This window comes from Mauremys mutica, chromosome 3 (assembly GCF_020497125.1).
Source record: "Mauremys mutica isolate MM-2020 ecotype Southern chromosome 3, ASM2049712v1, whole genome shotgun sequence".
In the NCBI taxonomy this organism is placed as follows: domain Eukaryota; kingdom Metazoa; phylum Chordata; order Testudines; family Geoemydidae; genus Mauremys; species Mauremys mutica.
Window position 1 is genome coordinate 46,857,825 of NC_059074.1, and position 19,882 is coordinate 46,877,706.

A 19,882-nucleotide genomic window follows, 5' to 3' on the forward strand; every position below is an offset into this window, starting at 1 on the left:
GTTTTCTTAGAGTTAGGCGGCGGCTGAACAAGAAACTCTTGCAATGTTTTAGATCTGTTATTAGATAGGGATGGTAAAATTATCAAACCGGCTCCCTGCTGGATGACAAGACCTGCATCTCCTGCATGATTTCCTCCTTGACGGCCATCAGCACCGGCTCCGGCTCCTCTGGCTGTTTGGAATAGGCGATGACGGTGGCCAGAGCGGGTGGGCTGGGCTCCTGGCTTTCCGGTTTTGTGGATTACAGTGGTGACTGAAAACCAGATTTAGCTGTCTAATTCTAGGGGTTTAGTTGTCTAAGTACCTTTGTGGATCTGGGCCTTACTGTTTAAAAGATTTGCTGTCAAATTTAAAATTATTTTAGATTAGTAAATGTACAGAGTTCTGAGAGAGGTGTGTGCCCACGCATGTGTGCACGTGAGATAGATGTAGTCCTGACCAGTAATATATGCTTGGTGCTTTAAAAGGGCTAATTTCTTGATGTTGAAGTTGTTTTGTGTACGTCTTTCCTCCCAGTCAATGTGAACGATGTTTGGGAGTTGACTAATTGTCCCCAGAACAACAGCGCAGCAATCACAAAAGACTTTGTTTGTTTTAAAAACAAACTTCCTGGTTAGGAAAGGAAAACAGCAATGCAAAATGAAAATGTATAACAAATTGAAAAAGGGAAAGTTGATGGCAATGGCTATAAACTAGCAGTCATTAAACAGTCAGTTGCTGAGGGAAGCTAAACATATCAATAAAAAATATGGCCAGTAGGATTAAAGAAGGAATTTTTAAAATGAGGCACAAAAGAAACTCTTGCAATGTTTTAGATCTGTTATTAGATAGGGATGGTAAAATTATCAATAATGATGCATAAGGAAAGCAGATGAGTTCAACAAATATTTCTGTTCTGTGTTTGGGAAGAAGCTGGAAGACTATCACAGCTCACAGTGATAATTAAATATTTTCTATTCTGACAGAAGTTGCTAAAAGTAAACACTTTCATATCTGCAGAACTGAGTAACTTGCATCCAGGAGTAATAAAAGAATTGGCCGAGGAGCTTTGTGAGCTATTGATTTAGCTGTTTAACCAAGCTAATGTTGTGCCAGTTTTTAAAATGGGTAAAATGGTGACCCAAGCAAATATAGGCCAATCAGCTGGTCATTTTTCCTCTCCAAAATAGTGGAATGGCTTATGTGGGATGTAATCAGTAAAGACTTAAAGGATGGAAGCATAATTCTGGCAATCAAAATGTTTTTATGGAAAATGGATCTTGTCAAACTCAATTTTTTTCATGAGATAATAAATTTGGTGGCAACGGCAACAGTGACATAGTATAATTAGACTTCTTTAAGGCATTTGATTTATTACTACACAACACTCTGATAATTAAATTAGCCCTGTACAAAATCAATGCAGCACATATTCAATGGCTTAAAAACTGCCTGTTAAATCTTTAAAGTAATTATAAATAGGGAATCCTCATTCAATGTGAGTGTTTTTAATGGGGGTGCCAAGGATCTGTTCTTGGCCTGATGCTATTCAGAATTTGTTGATCTGGAAGATAACATAAAAACATTGCTGGTAAAAATTGCAGATAATCCAAAAATTGGAAGGGGTAAATGATGACAGTGCTGTTCTAGAGAGCGATCTGTAAACCATGGTAAGCTGGGCTCACTTGAACAACACACATGTTAATGCAGCTAAATGCAAGGTTACATCTAGGAGCCATGAGTGTAGGCTACACTTAAAGAAGGGGATAAAGGGGACTGTATTTTGGAAAGCAGTTACTCAGAAAAAGATGTAGGGTTTATGGCAGGGGTCGGCTACCTTTCAGAAGTGGTGTGTTGTCTTCATTTATTCACTCTAATTTAAGGTTTCGCGTGCCAGTCATACATTTGAACATATTTTAGAAGGTCTCTTTCTAGAAGTCATAATATATAACTAAACTATTGTATGTAAAGTAAATAAGGTTTTTAAAATGTTTAAGATGCTTCATTTAAAATTAAATTAAAATACAGAGCCCCCCGGACCGGTGGCCAGGATCAGGGCAGTGTGAGTGCCACTGAAAATCAGCTCGCGTGCCACCTTCGGCACACGTGCCATAGGTTGCCTATCCCTGGTTTATGGTGAATAGACAGTTGATAGTGAGATGAAAATACAATGTGGTGGTTTATAGAGCAAATGCTGTCCTTAGCTCTACATCTACTGCTTACACAGCCATGTTGTCACCACTGTATATGGTGTTGGTGAAATAATTACTATAATAGTGTCTAGTTCTGGGGGGCTACAGTTACAAAATGATGCTGACAGACTGGAAAGGATTCAGAAAAGAGCTGCAAGAATGATTTGATGTCTGGAAACCTATTTTAATGTGAGATTAAAGAAGCTCAAAGAAGATTAAGAGGTGACTTGATCAGTCTTGGAGGTACCTGCATGGGAAAAAGATTTGATAGTAGCGGGTTCTTTGATCTCTTAAGGAAAAGGCACAGTGAAATCCAGTGGTTGAAAGCTGAAGCTAGACAAGTTCAGGCAAAAAGTAAGGCACAATTATTTTTGGTAAAGGGCACTAAACAGTTGGAGTAATTTACCTAGGAATGTGGTGGCTTGTCCATCACTTGAAGTCTTTAAATCAATGTCTTTCTAAAAGCAATGCTCTAGTTTAGCCAGAAGTTATGGGCTTGATATAGGAATTCTAGGGCCTGTGTTATGCAGCAGATGAGATTAAATTATTATAATAGTCCCTTCTGTCTTCAAACTCTCTCTGGTAGTTGTTGGTTAAAGTTATACATAATGCAAGCAGACCTATTTGAAGGGAAGGGTATAATGGCTATAGCCTATAAGGACACTAAAACATCTTTAGAAGAGTCTTAAGTTGCAGTTTTCAACTTCACCCTCACTGTAACAGCAACCATCACCTTGTCCTTACAGAGCTGTTTTGTTAATATTTGGTGCTTGTCAGGTGTCTTAATCTGAGGTGCAGGACAATTGAAGTTCATCTCATACCCAAATGAAGAATTCATGCTTAATGCACAACAATCTGAGTTTATTTAAAAACTAGCATCCTGTCCTTTTTGAAAAATCCTATAAACTATCAAGGATCCACCATTGCTCATACCACCCCCAGATCATAGTGAGGCACAACCTGTCCCGGGGTACCAGTCCCCAAGGAGCTCCCTTGGGCTGAGGGAGGGTACAATGAGTAGTTTCTAATGATGGAGCCAACTCTAGGAGCTAGAGACTTCTTTTTCTGTGCAGGGCCATGGGAACCATCAGCCCTAGAGAGAGATGAGAGGTAGAGTCAGGGCCTCCCTTGAACAGACTAGATTGGGGGTCCCTGAAGCACTAGTCCCCATCCAGCCTCCTTGAGTCATGTGGGCTTACATAAGGGGAATGGAAAAAGCACCACCTGCTGGGGAGTAGACAAGCCCAGGAGCTAGGGAGAATTCAGTAGCCATACCGTTCCAGTAAGAGATGCCCACCTCACTCCTGGACCATTACAGCACTTTGGATGCTGGTGTTGTCATCACTGTGCCTTCAGTTTAGACTCTGAACGTTATTTTCTATTTGCTGGCTGGTTGTTTGCTCCCACCTCTTCTTCTCTACTGCCTCTCTACACATCCAATGTCCTTTTCCCCTTCTTTTCTCACTGTTGCTCTCACTAACACCTTCTCCTCCCGCTTTCCCCAGTTATTCTATCTCCGATTCTATAATTCATTTAAAAAACATGCCACAAAACCAGAAAGCAAATCATGGAACTAGCATGACTTTTGCCAACCGTCATTCTGTCCATATGTCTCAACCCTTTGTCCTTCCCTTTATCTTCACTAGTTAAATTGTTAGATCTTAGTCCCTTCCCCTATCCCTTACTGTGTGATTGCTCTAGGCACTGTATAGTGAGACCGCCATCTTGGTTTGGTGCCTCTGGTGCTTCCATAATAGGCTATTCCATTATTATCTGTATCTTCTATACATCAGTTAAAAAAAATAGTTTTATTTACTGTCTGTAGGTTTTGTTTTTTTTTAAGAATTTCTGTAGATCCCTATTAAATTGTATGGGACTTTCCATAAGAATGTAGCTAATGACACTTTGTAAAGATAAAACCTTTAAGCTATTTTATAACAAAACAGTGGAGGGACTAACATTGTTCTATGGAATAAAATATGGGAAAAACTACATCAATTTTTGAGTACAGTCCAATGAGCAAAGTATAGTTAGAAGGGCCATAATTTGCATTCTCATAGCTGTTAGAGCAAAGCAGAGAAACTAGGACCTTCAGATTTTATTTGAAGAGGTGCTAATAACTCTGAGATATTGGGCAAGTTAGTTAATTTCTCTGCCTTAGTTTGCTTGACATAAAGAAATACCAAAGGAGTATTCTGGAACTAAATTCATGTTTGTGGAGAGCTCTGAGGCTGTCAGATGAAAAGTTTAAATGTATTTTTATTATGCCTTGTTGTATGCTCTATTTTTAGCAAAGGCCATATGTTGATAGACATTGGATCATGGTTACTTAAGTAAAAATCAGATTTTAAGAAAAAGCTGAAATAAAAGCGGTCTGGCAAACTAGATAGTTTCTGAGCTGTCATCTGAAGAAATTTGCTACAGTTTTGTTCAATAAGCTACATTTTCTTTTTTGATCATACCTGTATGAAAGTTTGATGGCTCATAAAGAGACGGGAACGGTTGCATCCATGTGTGTTGCTGTCACTGTTCAGGCTTTGCACTCTCTCTTGTATTGGATTGTGAGGTCAGCCATTTTTTTTATATTGCTAGACTAGCTGCTGGCATTTACGTTGCCCATTTATAGTACAAAGTAAATGGAGCTGTCTGTCCTCTGGCATTCCCATACATAGTGACTGATCTCACTGCAAACTCATCCGTCCCAGGCTTTCTAGCGAACAGGAGATGCTTTCCATAAAAAGGATTGTCAGGGAATCTGATTTATTCTTTTATTTTATATTTTTTTTCTAATGCAATTGGTTGGTTCTTGTGTTGACTTCCTAAATGTATCATATACTTCAAGAAAGGAAAATTGATATTGCAGCCCTGGTATAGTAACTCTTTGGGATGAGAACTTTTAAATCTCCTATTAAAATATGAGAATTGCTTGTCGTCTACATGCACTTGTGATGCACTGGTCTGCTGGTTTTGATGTGGTGTCCAATAGATTTGATATTGATGTTGCCTGTAATACAACAAGTACTCCCTGAAATCTTACCGTGGATCCTTTGTGATAAGTTAATTCACAAAGCTGAATTACCTTTCAGACGTCTGTAAAAAGTTGAACTGCCTTTAAATTGTCTCTTCCTGTTCTGTTCTTAGTGATCAAAACATTTAATTAACTAATTTTATCATGACTCTAGGTTTGACTCTGAAGACCTTTCCTTTGCAAAGTCTGAGAAATAAGCTCTAGTTTGTTTGGGTATCCAGTCATCCTGTATGGCTAAATGTCTGAGACTTCTTTTGACTTTCTTTTTAATTTATGTTAATAGTGATGCTATCCAATTTCTTTTTATATGCTGATTATAGAAACTATATATATAAAAAACTTGGTTTCTAATAATTTTGACTGAAGACCTATGAACAAATGCCTTCCTTTGTACCCGTTTGTGCATCAGATTTTTCTGATGGGTTACTTAGGAAGGAGAGAACTAATCTAAGTTTAACTGTGTGTGATCTGTTTCTACTAAGTAACTGGTAACTAAGCCAAGCACTGGGGACAGGGTGTCATCAGGAAAAATACCACTGTTACCTTTTGGGATGCAAACTACATACACACACAAATTAGAGTCCTTTATATATGATGCTGCTTCTGTTGGCTCCTGGAAGCCTTATTTTTAATTATTTAATTTAATTAAAATTTCGGATTAATTCTACAATTGCTGCAAAAGCACATACAGGAAATGTGCTTTTGCACATTTAAAGGGACACTAATCTTGAAATAAAGTTACTTTTTTTAAAATGTAAAGTAACTTCAGCTACTGTGCCAGTCTGAGTCCCCCTACCAACTCATGTGGTTTTGCAAGTGTACTTATTTGCTTTTTAAATGTGTTCCCCCTTTTTACTGTATAAAAGATCCATGCAAACAGGAGACTGACAGTATACAGGAGATGCAGTGAAACTGACTCTGCACAAAGTAAAATCAAAAGGGAAAAAAACCATAGACAATATTTTTTTTGCTAGTCTTTTATGTATACTGATTTTGCTGGTACTTCTAACAAGAATAGCTAAAAAGCCCATAAAATGTGATTCTTTTTTTCCCCAAGTGATCTGTGTCCCTTTAAATCTATTAGTCAAACAATTCCTGCACCTCTTCCACCTGGTACAAGAGGTTTTGAGTAGTCACTCTTCATTTAAAATGTCAACTAATCTGTAGTTCACATAGAACTGTCTGCTACTGCCAACAGGTTCTGAACCTTACCTCATGATCTGTGCACATTCCTGGCAAAAGCCTCTTGTAATCTGTTGCCTGTAGAAATGGGCATGACTAAAAGGATAGCTCAGATACTCCCAAACTTTGGATGAGTTAAAAGCATAGATCTGAAGCTTATGCTTAGAGTCCATCATTAATTCTTTCCTCATAGGTATAATATAGTACAAGAAAAAGGCCTTTGGGAAAGGGAAGGGCAGGGAGGTTGTTTTTAATGTATGGTTATGGCTAGCAAAGTGACACTGAGAATGATACTTTTGTGTGTTGTATTATCAAATTGCTTAAAATAAGTTTTGTTCTTTTTGAAAGTCTAAACAAAGCGTGCTTTCCCCCTGCTTTGCTTGCCAAAGATGAAAAATTTTTAGATTCCGAACATGGCTGATATCTTATGTGCATGTGAAACAGAATAACAGTGGCTTTCCCTCTTCCTAAAAAGAAACAGTACTGGCGAATAAAAACTTGGAGCCTTAGCCTACCTTTAACTCAGGCTGCATTCCCTTTGAATTAAATGGGAGTTTTGTAATTTTGTGCCCCCTGTCTAATTGAGGAAGGGTCAGTAATTTGTGTATGGGGAGATCTAGTGGAAAATTGACTACTCTGGCATATGACACTCTGTATCAATGACTGGAGATCTCCAAGCCAGGTGTGGTGATGGAATATGCAAATAGTCTCTATTGTAGGATCTTGTTTAGCCTCATTTCTACATGATGCCACTGATATTTACTGGCCTTCTGTATACACCTTCTAAATTGGAGGGCGCAGCTGAAATACCTCTATGGAGCTGTACAGCTAAACTTGTCAAACTTGTCCTTGGCTGGAAAGATTACTCAAGGGGCAACAGAATAGAGTTAGTAGTTCTGGCCTATTGATTACAAGCTCAGTCCAACTGAAGTTACTCAACCAAGATCTGATACGCCCCTTCAAGAAGATTGGAATGTCAGAAACACAAAACTAAGGAAGTAAATGGAAGAGATATTTAATCTGAAATTCTCTTCCATATTCTCATATATACTTGGGAGCATAGGGTTGCTTTTATTTTTCCTGAGTTAGTATGTGTACTTCCAATGTAATAAACACATTAAGATTGCTAAGTATCAATTGAAGATGAAGAATTCCTATCCTAACCTCTCAAGTGGCATCTGTTACAAGGAGAGGGTAAGAATAGTATGGTAAAATTCAATTAAGTGATACTTGTAGACTGACCTAATGTTTTCTTCCAGATTATAAAAGCACTTAAGGGACTTCAGGATTTGGATATTTCACTGGACATTCTAGTGGTAAGTGACAAATTGTGTGACGTAAGCCTTCATCTATTAAGTTATCTGTGGCATCTTCAGTGTTTTGCAATCATAGAAGCCAGGAAAGTTGCTGCACCTTGCAATCCTGAATCCTAATCCCCATTCATTTTTAATATAAAAAGTTATATGGGACCATGCAGTCTTTTCCCAAAAACTATCCAGAGGCACTTCGCCTCACCCAGCAAATATGGTAATATGGCAGATAGTGACAATATGGGCCCCTTCTACTGAGCATCCAGAGAACAGAATCCCATGCTGGCTAGGTTTTCCTCCAAGTGCAATGACCTTTGCGTAAATATGATGGAGTAGGTTTGTGTACTCACACAATTATATTTTATATTTACATGTGCTGGTGCTTTGATTCTGTACCTAAGATGAAACAAACATGACCAATTCATATTTTAGATCAGTGATTACTCTTCCATTCCTCCAAGGAACACAAAATCCCTTTTTAATTGTGATTCTGCAGTTAGAACAAGCATCCTAGTAGTCATAGGTTAATGATGCTCTTGGTTCTGCTAGTATTTTATTTTTCACAACAGGCCACATCCGATCAGATTTTCTGCGATAAGCAGTGTCAGTATGTATATGGGAGACTTCCAAGGTATGCCTTTGCATTATAGAGCATAGTTTTGGTATTTAGGAGGTGGCATTTTTCTTTGCAGTCACTAGTGAACCAGTTCTCCATCTTGGTGTTAGGGAGTGCTGCATAGCAAGGTCCTAACCACTTGTGGACTGTGAAGATGCCCAGATATTTTTCACGAGAGGAAATGTATTCTCTTGGGTATCCTGGCCAATTTCCAAATCTCATAATGGCATCTTGTATGCCTAAATTCAGCTTTAGTTCTATGTGGATATGGTATTCTTCACTCTGTGTCATACTTGAGTGTGCAGTGTTACTGCACTTCAGTGCTGGATAAAGTAATCCCCTTCACATAGTGATTAGATATTTTTAAAATCAGAAATCACTGTGGGATACTTATTTAACTGAAGTTCTCTGTCATTGTTCATAATAATGTGACATGCCATTTGGGATCCTTTAAGTGAAGTGGAGAAAGAGGGTGATAGTTATAATTAAGGATTCTGTATAATTTTATTGTACTGTTGTTATATCATGAGGATGTTTCAAACATTAATCCTAGGAAAAGCTAGAGCGTCTCTTGTATGAATTTCAAGCAAACTGAGAACCATCCTACATGTAGGAAGCATTGCTGAAAAGTATTGGATGATGTCACTGAAGCCCCCTCTGCATTAAGTGACTTTTTTTCCCTGAACAGCCACATGGACAGTTGGTTGTGCAGGAAAAGCACATGTACAACTCTTATTTGCAGATGTCAAGGAATATCTTAGAATCATAGAATATCAGGGTTGGAAGGGACCTCAGGAGGTCATCTAGTCCAACCCCCTGCTCAAAGCACGGCCAACCCCAACTAAATCATCCCAACCAGGGCTTTGTCAAGCCTGACCTTAAAAACCTTTAAGGAAGGAGATTCCACCACCTCCCTAGATAACCCATTCCAGTGTTTCACCACCCTCCTAGTGAAAATGTTTTTCCTAATATCCAACCTAAACCTCCCCCACTGCAACTTGAGACCATTACTCCTTGTTCTGTCATCTGGTACCACTGAGAACAGTCTAGATCCATCCTCTTTGGAACCCCCATTCAGGTAGTTGAAAGCAGCTATCAAATCCCCCCTCATTCTTCTCTTCTGTAGACTAAACAATCCCAGTTCCCTCAGCCTCTCCTCCTAAGTCATGTGCTCCAGCCCCCTAATAATTTTTGTTGCCCTCCTCTGGACTCTTTCCAATTTCTCCACATCCTTCTTGTAGTGTGGGGCCCAAAACTGGACACACGACTTCAGATGAGGCCTCACCAATGTCAAATAGAGGGGAATGATCACTTCCCTCGATCTGCTAGCAGTACCCCTACTTATACAGCCCAAAATGCTGTTAGCCGCCTTGGCAACAAGGGCGCACTGTCAACTCATATCCAGCTTCTCATCCACTGTAACCCCTAGGTCTTTTTCTGCAGAACTGCTGCCTAGCCATTTGGTCCCTAGTGAATGGGATTCTTGAGTCCTAAGTGCAGGACTCTGCACTTGTCCGTGTTGAACCTCATCATATTTCTTTTGGCCCAGTCCTCTAATTTGTCTAGGTCCCTCTGTATCCTATCCCTGCCCTCCAGCGTATCTACCACTCCTCCCAGTTTAGTGTCATCTGCAAACTTGCTGAGAGTGCAGTCCACGCCATCCTCCAGATCATTAATGAAGATATTGAACAAAACCGGCCCCAGAACCGACCCTTGGGGCACTCTGCTTGAAACCGGCTGCCAACTAGACATGGAGCCATTGAGCACTACCCGTTGAGCCCAACGATCTAGCCAGCTTTCTATCTACCTTACAGTCCATTCATCCAGCCCATACTTCTTTAACTTGCTGGCAAGAATACTGTGGGAGACCGTATCAAAAGCTTTGCTAAAGTTAAGGTATAACACATCCACTGCTTTCCCCTCATCCACAGAGCCAGTTATCTCCTCATAGAAGGCAATTAGGTTAGTCAGGCATGACTTGCCCTTGGTGAATCCATGCTGACTGTTCCTGATCACTTTCCTCTCCTCTAAGTGCTTCACAATTGATTCCTTGAGGACCTGCTCCATGATTTTTCCAGGGACTGAGGTGAGGCTGACTGGCCTGTAGTTCCCCGGATCCTCCTCCTTCCCTTTTTTAAAGATGGGCACTACATTAGCCTTTTTCCAGTAATCTGGGACCTCCCCCGATCACCATGATCTTATCACTTACCTCTTAAAGTTCTCTCCAGCTAACTGTCACCTTATTGTAGGATTGACCATGGTTGCTGGAGGAGCCTCATTGAGATTGATCAATCAGGGCAAACTCCAAAGAATGGGGCAGCTAATCCCCCAAATCGGTGGTTTATTCTAATAATTAAATTCACCAAGCCAGCAACAAAACAGCTTCTACAACACCTTACTGGTTACCCAGAAGCCAAAATACAGCTCCTCTAAATGGAATAAATTGCCTAGGGAGGTTGTGGAAACTGTTTAAGAGTAGGTTAGATAAATGTCTATCAGGGATGGTCTAGACAGCATTTGGTCCTGCCATGAGGGCAGGGGACTGGACTCGATGACCTCTCGAGGTCCCTTCCAGTCCTAGAATCTATGAATAAAGCAATCCAGCCAAGGGCTCCCACCCAGACAGCCAGGTTGAATATGGTAAGGATTACTGAAAATCTTATTCACAATATTTAAAGCTCTACCAGTCCAAAAAGATTGGACACCATTACCCACCAGGTCAATGAATATTTTGGTTTTTACCTAAATATATGCGTGCAGTCAATTCCTATTAACTAATCTAAAATTTTCTTTAAAAAGAAATCAAACAATATGAATAAAGTTCTCAGGTCAGTTTCATAGCAGAGATGGTGGGCTGCTGAGTTGTAAAAAAATTCTTCCAGAATCAATTCCATAGATTATAGTCCCATAGACAGTCCATCTGCAGAGTTTGTTTAAATTCTTCTGTGAGAAATAACAGGGTAAACCAGAATGGAGATGGAGACCTCAGTCTTGTGACTTAAACTTCCCCTGATAAAGTTCAAGCAGATCTGAGATGAACAGGATCAGATCCCCAAAGTTTTTTATAGCTGAAACTCATTGGATAAACCTCTTGTCACAGCAGGCATTCCTTGGATGAAGGATAGGTAATATACATTGTTGCTTTAAAGTCAGTTTGTATTTCCTTTGTATATACAGGTAAATTAGTTGCATTGATGACCATAAGGCAATTAACCATTCAAAGGTTCACAGGTAGTTTACTACAAACGTCAAATTGAAATAAAGACAATATTATTACACCACACATTTCATCTAATTGCTAATATTTCCTTTTGGTCTCTGACTCAATAAAATATAGTAATAGACAGGAAGAGAAGTATATCATTTACCAGCTAATGAAATCACATTGTGAAGCTTCTAACTGATGTAGGTAAACACAGACAACTACATTTAGTATTTACTTCTAATTCTCTGACAATACAGACTTGCATTTCAAAGGAATTAGTCTACTGATGTGGCTTTGATAATGATCTACAAGAAATGGCCCTGCTTGCCATGTCAATACTTCCCTAATATGTTCTTAAAGGTTGATCTTTAGGTCACTCTAGCCTGCTGGCTGTTTAGACCTTTCTAGCTCAGTGTCACAAGGACCATTTTAGTGTTTGCGTACATCTTAAAGAGGGGGATATGTAACCAAATATAAATAGATATGCTCTCATGATGCAAATTCACCTGCAATGTTGTGTGGCCACAACCACAGGCTCTTCAGGACAAGGACAGTTTGTGTGGTGCCTGACACAGTGGTGTCCTGATCTATGGCTGGGGCCCCAAGCACTACTGCAATATGAATAATCATTTTACTGAGTCCCAGAAAATGAACCCGAAGAGTCTAATTTTCAAGGGTCTGTTTACCTGGGCAAAAAGGTATGGTTTTTTTCAATTGAAATAGCTCAGTCAAATTAGTTTAGTTTTAATAAAACTTGACACATACCTTAATGCAGATGTGGATAAGGTTTGGCTACAACACAACCAGTTCAAATGATCTTAAAGGGGTTAAATTCTGTCTACATCAGCATTAATAAGAGGGTTTCAATCAAGCTAACACAACCCAATTGAGAGAGATGCCTTTTGTGCCTATGTAGACAGGGCTGACAAAAATGTTCAAACTGAGTGAAATGCCAGAAGTAGACCGCTAAATGATAAGAAGTAACTTAATTTCTCTGCTGAAGTTTTATGAAACTTCAGTATAGAAAGATATATTTACCTTACACAAAACCAGTATTTGGGGTTCTAAATGTGTGGTTTTGCTTTGACTCCCTTGGAATATTTGTTTCTGGTACAAAAATTATCTCTCTGATCTGAGTGATCGGTCAAAGGATTTTTTCCAGCTACCATCTTATTGTTATGTGAATTTAATTACCATAGTTAATAGAAAAAGTATATTCAGGATGTTAATCATTTGTTTCTGTCCTCCTTGCACTGTCTTCAATAGGAAACTGGAATAGGAAAAACAGTTAACAGTTTTAGGAAACATGCCACTGCTGGAAAAATAGCTAAATCTCTGGTAAACCACTGGAAAAAACTTATTCCACCAGAAAATGAAAGGTAGGTCTGAGTCTAATTTTAATTTTGAGATAAAAATATTACATTGGACAACAATTTCAGTTGTTCAGACTGTTGGTTTTGTATACAATGAAATTAGCATAAGACCAATAAGAGACGTCCAAAAAGTAGTAGTAAGGTATCATTGTCTAATAATTAGAGTCTAATTCTTCAGGGAAGTGGCAAGTACAGATCATGAAGGGAGCTAATGTGGTGGTACTTAGTTAAATGTTGTTCTTTCCTCATCACATCTCGTCACTTGATTTCCTTTCCCTTACCATACTACTTCCAAGAGAGGAAGAGGAGGAGCCTCTCAACTTTAAGCTTATTAAAGTACATGAAATATTCCTAAAGAAGAACAAAAAAGTGGAGCATGTGTGAAGCATCTCAGCATAGCTACAAGTTAATGTATTTCAGGGCTATTCCTGATTCTTGCTGGTTCTGACTTCAGTGGCATTTACTATAAACTCTCCTGAGTACTGTGGAACTGTAATGATACTATGGCTTAGTTATATGAGGCTCCTATATAATTCTCCCTCTTTGTTGTCTGACTTTTTTTTGTTTCCCACCTACGTACAAAGCAAATGCATCAGAATGGCCATACTGGGTTAGACCAATGGTCCATCTCGCCCAGTATCCTGTCTTACAACAATGGCCAATTTCAATGCTTCAAAGGGAATGAACAGAGTAGGGCTGTTGTTGAGTGATCCATCCCCTGTGGTCCAGTCCCAGCATCTGGCAGGGATATCCAGTGCATGGGGTCACATCCCTGATCATCTTGGTTATTGGCCAAGATGGACCTATCCTCCATGGACTTATCTGGTTCTTTGCTGTGAAGGCCAAAACTGCATTCAACATTCCTGGCAATCAGTCCCACAAGTTGACTGTGTGTTGTGTTAATTAGTACTTCCTTTTGTTTGTTGTTTAAACCTGCTGCCTATTAATTTAATTGGGTGCCTCCAATTCTTTTGGGGTTTATCCCTTCACATAAAATTCCTTATTCACTCACTCCATGCCAGCCATGATTTATAGATCTCTATTATATTCCCTCCCCGTAGTCGTTTCTTTTCCAAGCTGAAATAATCACTTTTTTTTTAATCTCTCCGCATATGGTAGCTGTTCCATACATCCTTTCCCCAAAGGCTCCCCAGTTCCTAATAAATGTAAAACCCTGCTCCCTACACCACTGTCTCATCCACACATTGAGACCCTCCAGCTCTGACTGTCTGGCCCTGCACATGGAATTGGAAACATTTCAGAGAATGCTACTATGGAGATCCTTGACATTAATCTCTTACCTAGCAGCCTAAATTTGGCATCCAGGACATCTCTTCTACCTTTTCCTATGTCACTGGTACCTACATGTACCATGACCACTGGCCACTCCCCCGCACTGCTCATATGTAGGACCTTCCCAAATTCACAACCATGAAAAACATGTCACAAACTGAAATCTGGCCTCCCCATGAAATCTGCCTATTGGGGTGGGGAGGTCACAGTATTGCCCACCTGTAAGGCTGGCCCTGCCCCTCCCTCAAAAAGTGACAAGCTCCCCACCATGCCACCCTCACTTCTTCGCTGCTGCTGGGCGGTGCTGCCTCCAGAGCTGGACAGCCAGAGTGGTGGCTGCTGGCCAGGCACCCAGCTCTAAAGGCAGCACCACGCAGGTAGCAGCACAGAAGTGAGGGTGTCACGGTGTGGGAAGGGTGTCACTTTCTTATGGGTGGTGCCATGGTCAGAGGGAGGGCTGTGGTCACATTTTGTCTCCCTCCCCCCCAACACACACACAGCCAGTCCAAGGCCCCTTTAACCTCCAAGCTCTGGAGAGGGGCGGGGCTGAGGGTGCCCCGGGGCTGGGGCGGACCCACCTCTGGCAGTGTCGCAGAAGTAAGGGTGGCAATACCACACCATGCTGCTCGTACGTCTTTGGAGATCTGCAACCTTTGCACCTGGCAGGCAGTTCACCATATGCTTTTCCTGGACATCACAAGCACAGCTATCTGTATTTCTTATGCTCAAATCTCCCCATTACTATTACCTGTCTCTTCCTAATATCTGGGATTCCCTCCTCTGGAGAAGTAGCCTCAGTGTGAGAGGATGCCTTGACATCATCTGGAAGGAGTGTCCCAACTATGGGATCATTTCCCTCCACTTCAGTTTGATGGTCTCCTTCCCTGAGACTTTCATCTGTCTCAACAGCACAGAGTCTGTCTGACCAGGGTGGGATCACGCTAGTGTCCCCAAAAGTCTCATTGTTGTACCTCTCGGTCTCCCTTAGCTCTTCCAGTTCAGCCAGTCTGGTCTCAAGCCCTTACTCTCCATAGAGCTTATGACCCTGAGAGACACTGAATACACACAAGTGCTACCTGCCCATGCTGCATTCAGTGTAATAAACTGGATAGCCCCCATTCTGCTGCTGAGCTGCTGCCTGCGCTCCTTTTTTTAACTCCTGCAGCCTTTTTTGGGGGGGCAAGAGGGAGATGGGGGAGGAGACTGGCTGGGATGTTGATTGGCCTAAATTCAGACCAGTGGAGTCCAACTTTTTTATGCCCAAGATCAGGTTTTTGAATTTAAGGGCAACCCAGGATCTACCTTGCCCCTTCCCTGATGCCCTGCTCCTTCCCCAAAGCCCCACACCACTCACTCACTCCATTTCTCCCCCCCCCCGTCACCCTCATTTGCTCTTCCCCACCCTCACTTACCCCAACCTGGTGAAAGTAAGGGGTTGGGGTTCAGCAGGGGGTGTGGGCTCTGGGCTGAGCCTGAGTGGGGGGTTGGGGTGCAGGAGGCACATGGCTCTGTGTGCTGCCCCTTTCTGCAAGCACTGCCCCCGCAGCGCCCATTAGCCACAGCTGCCATTGGCTGCAGCTCCCCATTCCCTGTCAATGGTCACTGTGGGGGTGGTGCTTGCAGGCAGGAGCCGTGCACAGAGGGAGACCCCTGCCGCAGGGGCTGTACTGGCTGCTTCCGGGAGCGGGGTGGGGCCAGCACAGGCAAGGAGCCTGTCTTAGCGGCAGCCCTGCTGTGCCACCAGAGATTGCGATCGACTGGGAGATCCTCTAGGATCGACCAGTTGATGGCGATTGACCAGTTGGTGACCAATGGTTTAGACAACGTTTGGTGTATCTCCCTCACAAAACTCCTGTTTGCTGCTCTTGTTCGCTAGCTCCTATGGTTGCTTAGGAGCTGCCTTTTTAAACTCATGTTTTCCCTGAGTAGCCTGCCCCCTGGTTAATGGAGCCTAAAGGGATTAGGGATCAAAGCCTCATTAAGAAGCTCTCAGCCTTGCCTAACAGGCCACTAGACTCAGCACATGGGGGGGGGCCCTCCAAACCAACCACATTACAGGGCCACCCAGAGGATTCAGGGGGCCTGGGGCAAAGCAATTTTGGGGGCCTCTTCCATTAAAATAAAAAGTTGCTATACCATAGAATACTATATTCTTGTGGGGACCCCTGCAGGGCCTGGGGCAAATTGCCCCACTTGCACGCCCCCCCTCCCCCGGGCAGCCCTGCCACACTATATATCTATCTATATATACTACAGGCAAGCACGCAACAGACAACTCACCCCAAGGGTCACGTTGCTCCTCCTTCACCTGGAGAACTCTTGCAAAATTACTATTTGCTGCTCCTGTTCACTAGCCCCACTGTAGAGACATAATCTCTGTCACACTGATACAGCCACTGCTGCCCTCATCAGGCCAAATGTGTTTTATGGCCTTTATAGTTCCTTACCTGATATTTTTGGGACAGAGAGAGGCTGATAGCTTGAGAGCTGAAGATCCCAATGGTTTGGGGGTTAGGTAGCGTGGGAGAGGTATTCTGAAGTTTGGTTTTGTTTTTTTGTTTTTGCGGTGGAAAAATCCAAGGTACATTATTAGTTGAACTCTGTTTTACGTCTTAAATTTCTATTGAATGTTTTTTCAATACCAGCAAACTGCCCAGAATCTGGGGTGAATTCAGCTTATATTGAAATACGTAACAAATATTTGGCTGCTGTTCCTCTCTGGAAGGAAGCATGCTGGGGAAATGATTGTGTGGCTACCTTATTCTCACTTTCTGGTGGCAGCAGTTGCTAGTTGGTTGGACCCATATTCTCTTTCACAATGGCACAGGGTCCCAGTGAAGCAGTTACAGCAGCACTATAGGATTTCTGGTACGTTTTGCAAAGCATGCTGTTAAGGAAGATCTGCTGCCATGGGGAGAAGCAGAGAGATGCTGCATCTGGCCATCTGCTGATAGCTGCTGCTCCTGGAGTGCCCACCTGTTGAGGCTGAGAGATTGCGGGGTGCCTTCAGATACTATTTACTCTAGCTGCTGAAGTGGCAAATGAGAGGAAAAGAGGAAGAAAAGTCTGATATATCAAGGGTACTTAATAGATTGAAGGAAAGATTTCATATCAAACACCTGACCCTGTAGGCCCGGTCACTAAAAAGTGTTTGTACTCTTTTTCCAACAACCATGCAGTTGTAAGCACTGCTCAGACAGCTTTCATGCAGCCCTGTCTATGATATCAGTTGCCCCATTGATAGAAAACTGTGCACCTGTTTTCCAAAGGTGCATTTACTATAACTCTAAAGACACAAACATCATTTTTCCAACCGTGTATTTTCTCATGAAGTCCCTCTTTTAGGAGCATTAAGTGGATTTTGAACTTGAACTTGGCTGCTTTATCAGTACTGGGACTAGTGTTTGCTTCAAGGGACGTCATCAAGTGTTTCAAGTCCAATACTTGGATTTGTGAAAATTTTACGTTGCAGAAAACCAAGTTATTTATTCTGTTGCCCTTTTTTGACCTGAGCAGCTAGTTAAAGTTTGGGGCCTCGGGGAATGTTCCAGCTAGAAGTAGAAATTGATGGAGTCTGGTATTTTTTTGCAATCTTTCCTTATTTAAAAGGAACGTATCAAGTCCTATGTCTCTGAATGCAGAAGGGGCCAAGAACAAAAGGAGCAGTTTCTTAATTTATAGCTCCCAAGCCTCTTTAGCCAACACCAGAGCCAAAAGTGCGCACTCTAGCTTTTTCAGAGGTGTCACTGTTTGCTTAGAAGCACCTGCTTGGCTTTCTTGGCTATCCTCTCTTTTTCCCCCTCCCCACTTGTCTTTTCTCCCTTTGTGTGATCTCCCTTTCACTCACACACATACCCTACCCAAAACAATACCCAGCCAAAGCTCCTGGGTATGTTCTCACACCTTTTTGTTTTAGGTGGGGGGGTTTATGCTTATAGTTAGATGTGAATTGACCATTCAATTATCCTGTCAGTTTCAGCAGGAGGTTAAGTCAACTCATAACAAAGTTTCATCCAGCTCATAGCAATACAAATATCTTCATTACTTTCCTAGAAGACTTTTACACAACTCAAACACTGAAGCATGTGACTTTAAAACTTTCCCTTTTACTAATAACATTGGTAAAAGGTCTGAAGGTCACCCTCTGTAACTGAGTATTAAATTGGGGTCTGTTCTGGTTCTGTCTTGTATTTCAGTGACCACAAGGGGAAAAAACAGAACTCTGAAAAGAGGAACGAATTCTCATTGGACAAGACAAAATCATCAATTTGTAAGGAGAATAAACACTCTGGCAAGACAAAAACATCTGAACCAGCCTCTGAAGATTGTAAAAGATCTCCCACATCTGATAAATGGAAGAAGGAGCATAGTTTTACAGAGAATAAGCAAAGAAATAAAGATACCGAGTCTTATAATGGACGTGAAAGCAAAATACATAGCTCTAATAGTTCTAAAAATACATCCCAAAGCATCAATCCAGAAAACACAAAAAGTGACTGCAAAGAAACAACCTCTGCAGCCAGCAAAAAACCTTCAGAAATGCGCCATTCCCCTAGAGCCAGCAAAAAAGACCTATTGCCAACAAAAGGGTCTTGTAAGGATCTCTCCAAACAGAGAAACTCTGAGGACACAGGAAAAATAAAACAAACACTTAGTGTGGAAAACAAACCAAAGTTGCCCAGTGATGAGGACTTTGAGCCCCCCACTATGTCTTTTGAATCCTATCTTAATTATGATCAAGTATCAAATAAAAGAAAGAGGAAGACTTGTAGTATAAGTGAACAGTCAAAAAACATTAAGGGCTGTGAACAGAAAAACTGCTCGTTATTGCCGAAAACGTCAATATCCTCTGTCACGAAAGAGAGAGAGGAAAAACTACACAAATCAGAAGATGATCAGTCAGAAAGTCCCACTAAAAAGGTAAACTGTTATTTAGTCAAGCTAACGTTAACGCAAATAAATTAGCACTTGATTTCATTTATTAACAAATTTATTTTGCAGTTTAATTCCGTATGTTTTAACTCAAACCTCAGATTGCATGGCTTTGCCATATCAGCCACAAATAAAAGTGGTTATTAATAATTGGGAATCATTTTTTACCCAGAAAAATATGACTGTAGTTTATTTTTTTGATCAAATAATGAGTAAAAGTAAAATGTTTCAGACTGCAAAGGCAAGCACCAAAAAAATAAAACTGCAGATTTGAGATTACCCTTGAAACCATAATTGTGCCTCCTTGTGCATATGGATTATGATGGTCTTTAATGATGTGATTACACTGTTTTTCCTGGGTCATGGCCTAAATAAGGCAGATTCCTGTGGAAAAGTGTTCTTATTGACGAAATCCCTTAAACATGTACTTAATTTTAAGAACACGAAGTCCCTTTGGATTCCATATGATTGAAACACATGCTTAAAGTTCTCTTCTGAGCAGGGATGCGCTTAGTGTGTTTCCTTGAATCGGGGCCTTATGGACAGGATAGTTGGTGCTTAAGTAATAAGGCAGCTGTCCAATAATTTATCCTCAATGTGTGGTAGTGCACAACATCAAGAACCAACACCAAATAAGTGTAAAATTCCCCATGGGCTTTCTTATGGTGCTTATCACCATAAATATCTGATTCTCATCAAATCAATTTATCTTCACAACACTTGAGTGGGAGTAGAAGACTTTTTTAGAGTTGGGGGTATGAGTCTTAGGGAG

The 19,882-nt window shown here is 41.2% G+C and overlaps 1 protein-coding gene across 1 annotated transcript in view; it reads left to right on the plus strand.

The window, feature by feature from the left end:
- LOC123367557 (elongin-A-like) overlaps positions 1 to 19,882 on the plus strand; it is a 35,223-nt gene that overhangs the window by 4,396 nt on the left and 10,945 nt on the right. The window contains exons 2-4 of the mRNA XM_045011879.1: positions 7,641 to 7,697; positions 12,779 to 12,891; positions 18,375 to 19,098. Coding sequence (XP_044867814.1) covers positions 7,641 to 7,697; positions 12,779 to 12,891; positions 18,375 to 19,098 — 894 coding nt within the window. The remainder of the gene's footprint in view (positions 1 to 7,640; positions 7,698 to 12,778; positions 12,892 to 18,374; positions 19,099 to 19,882) is intronic.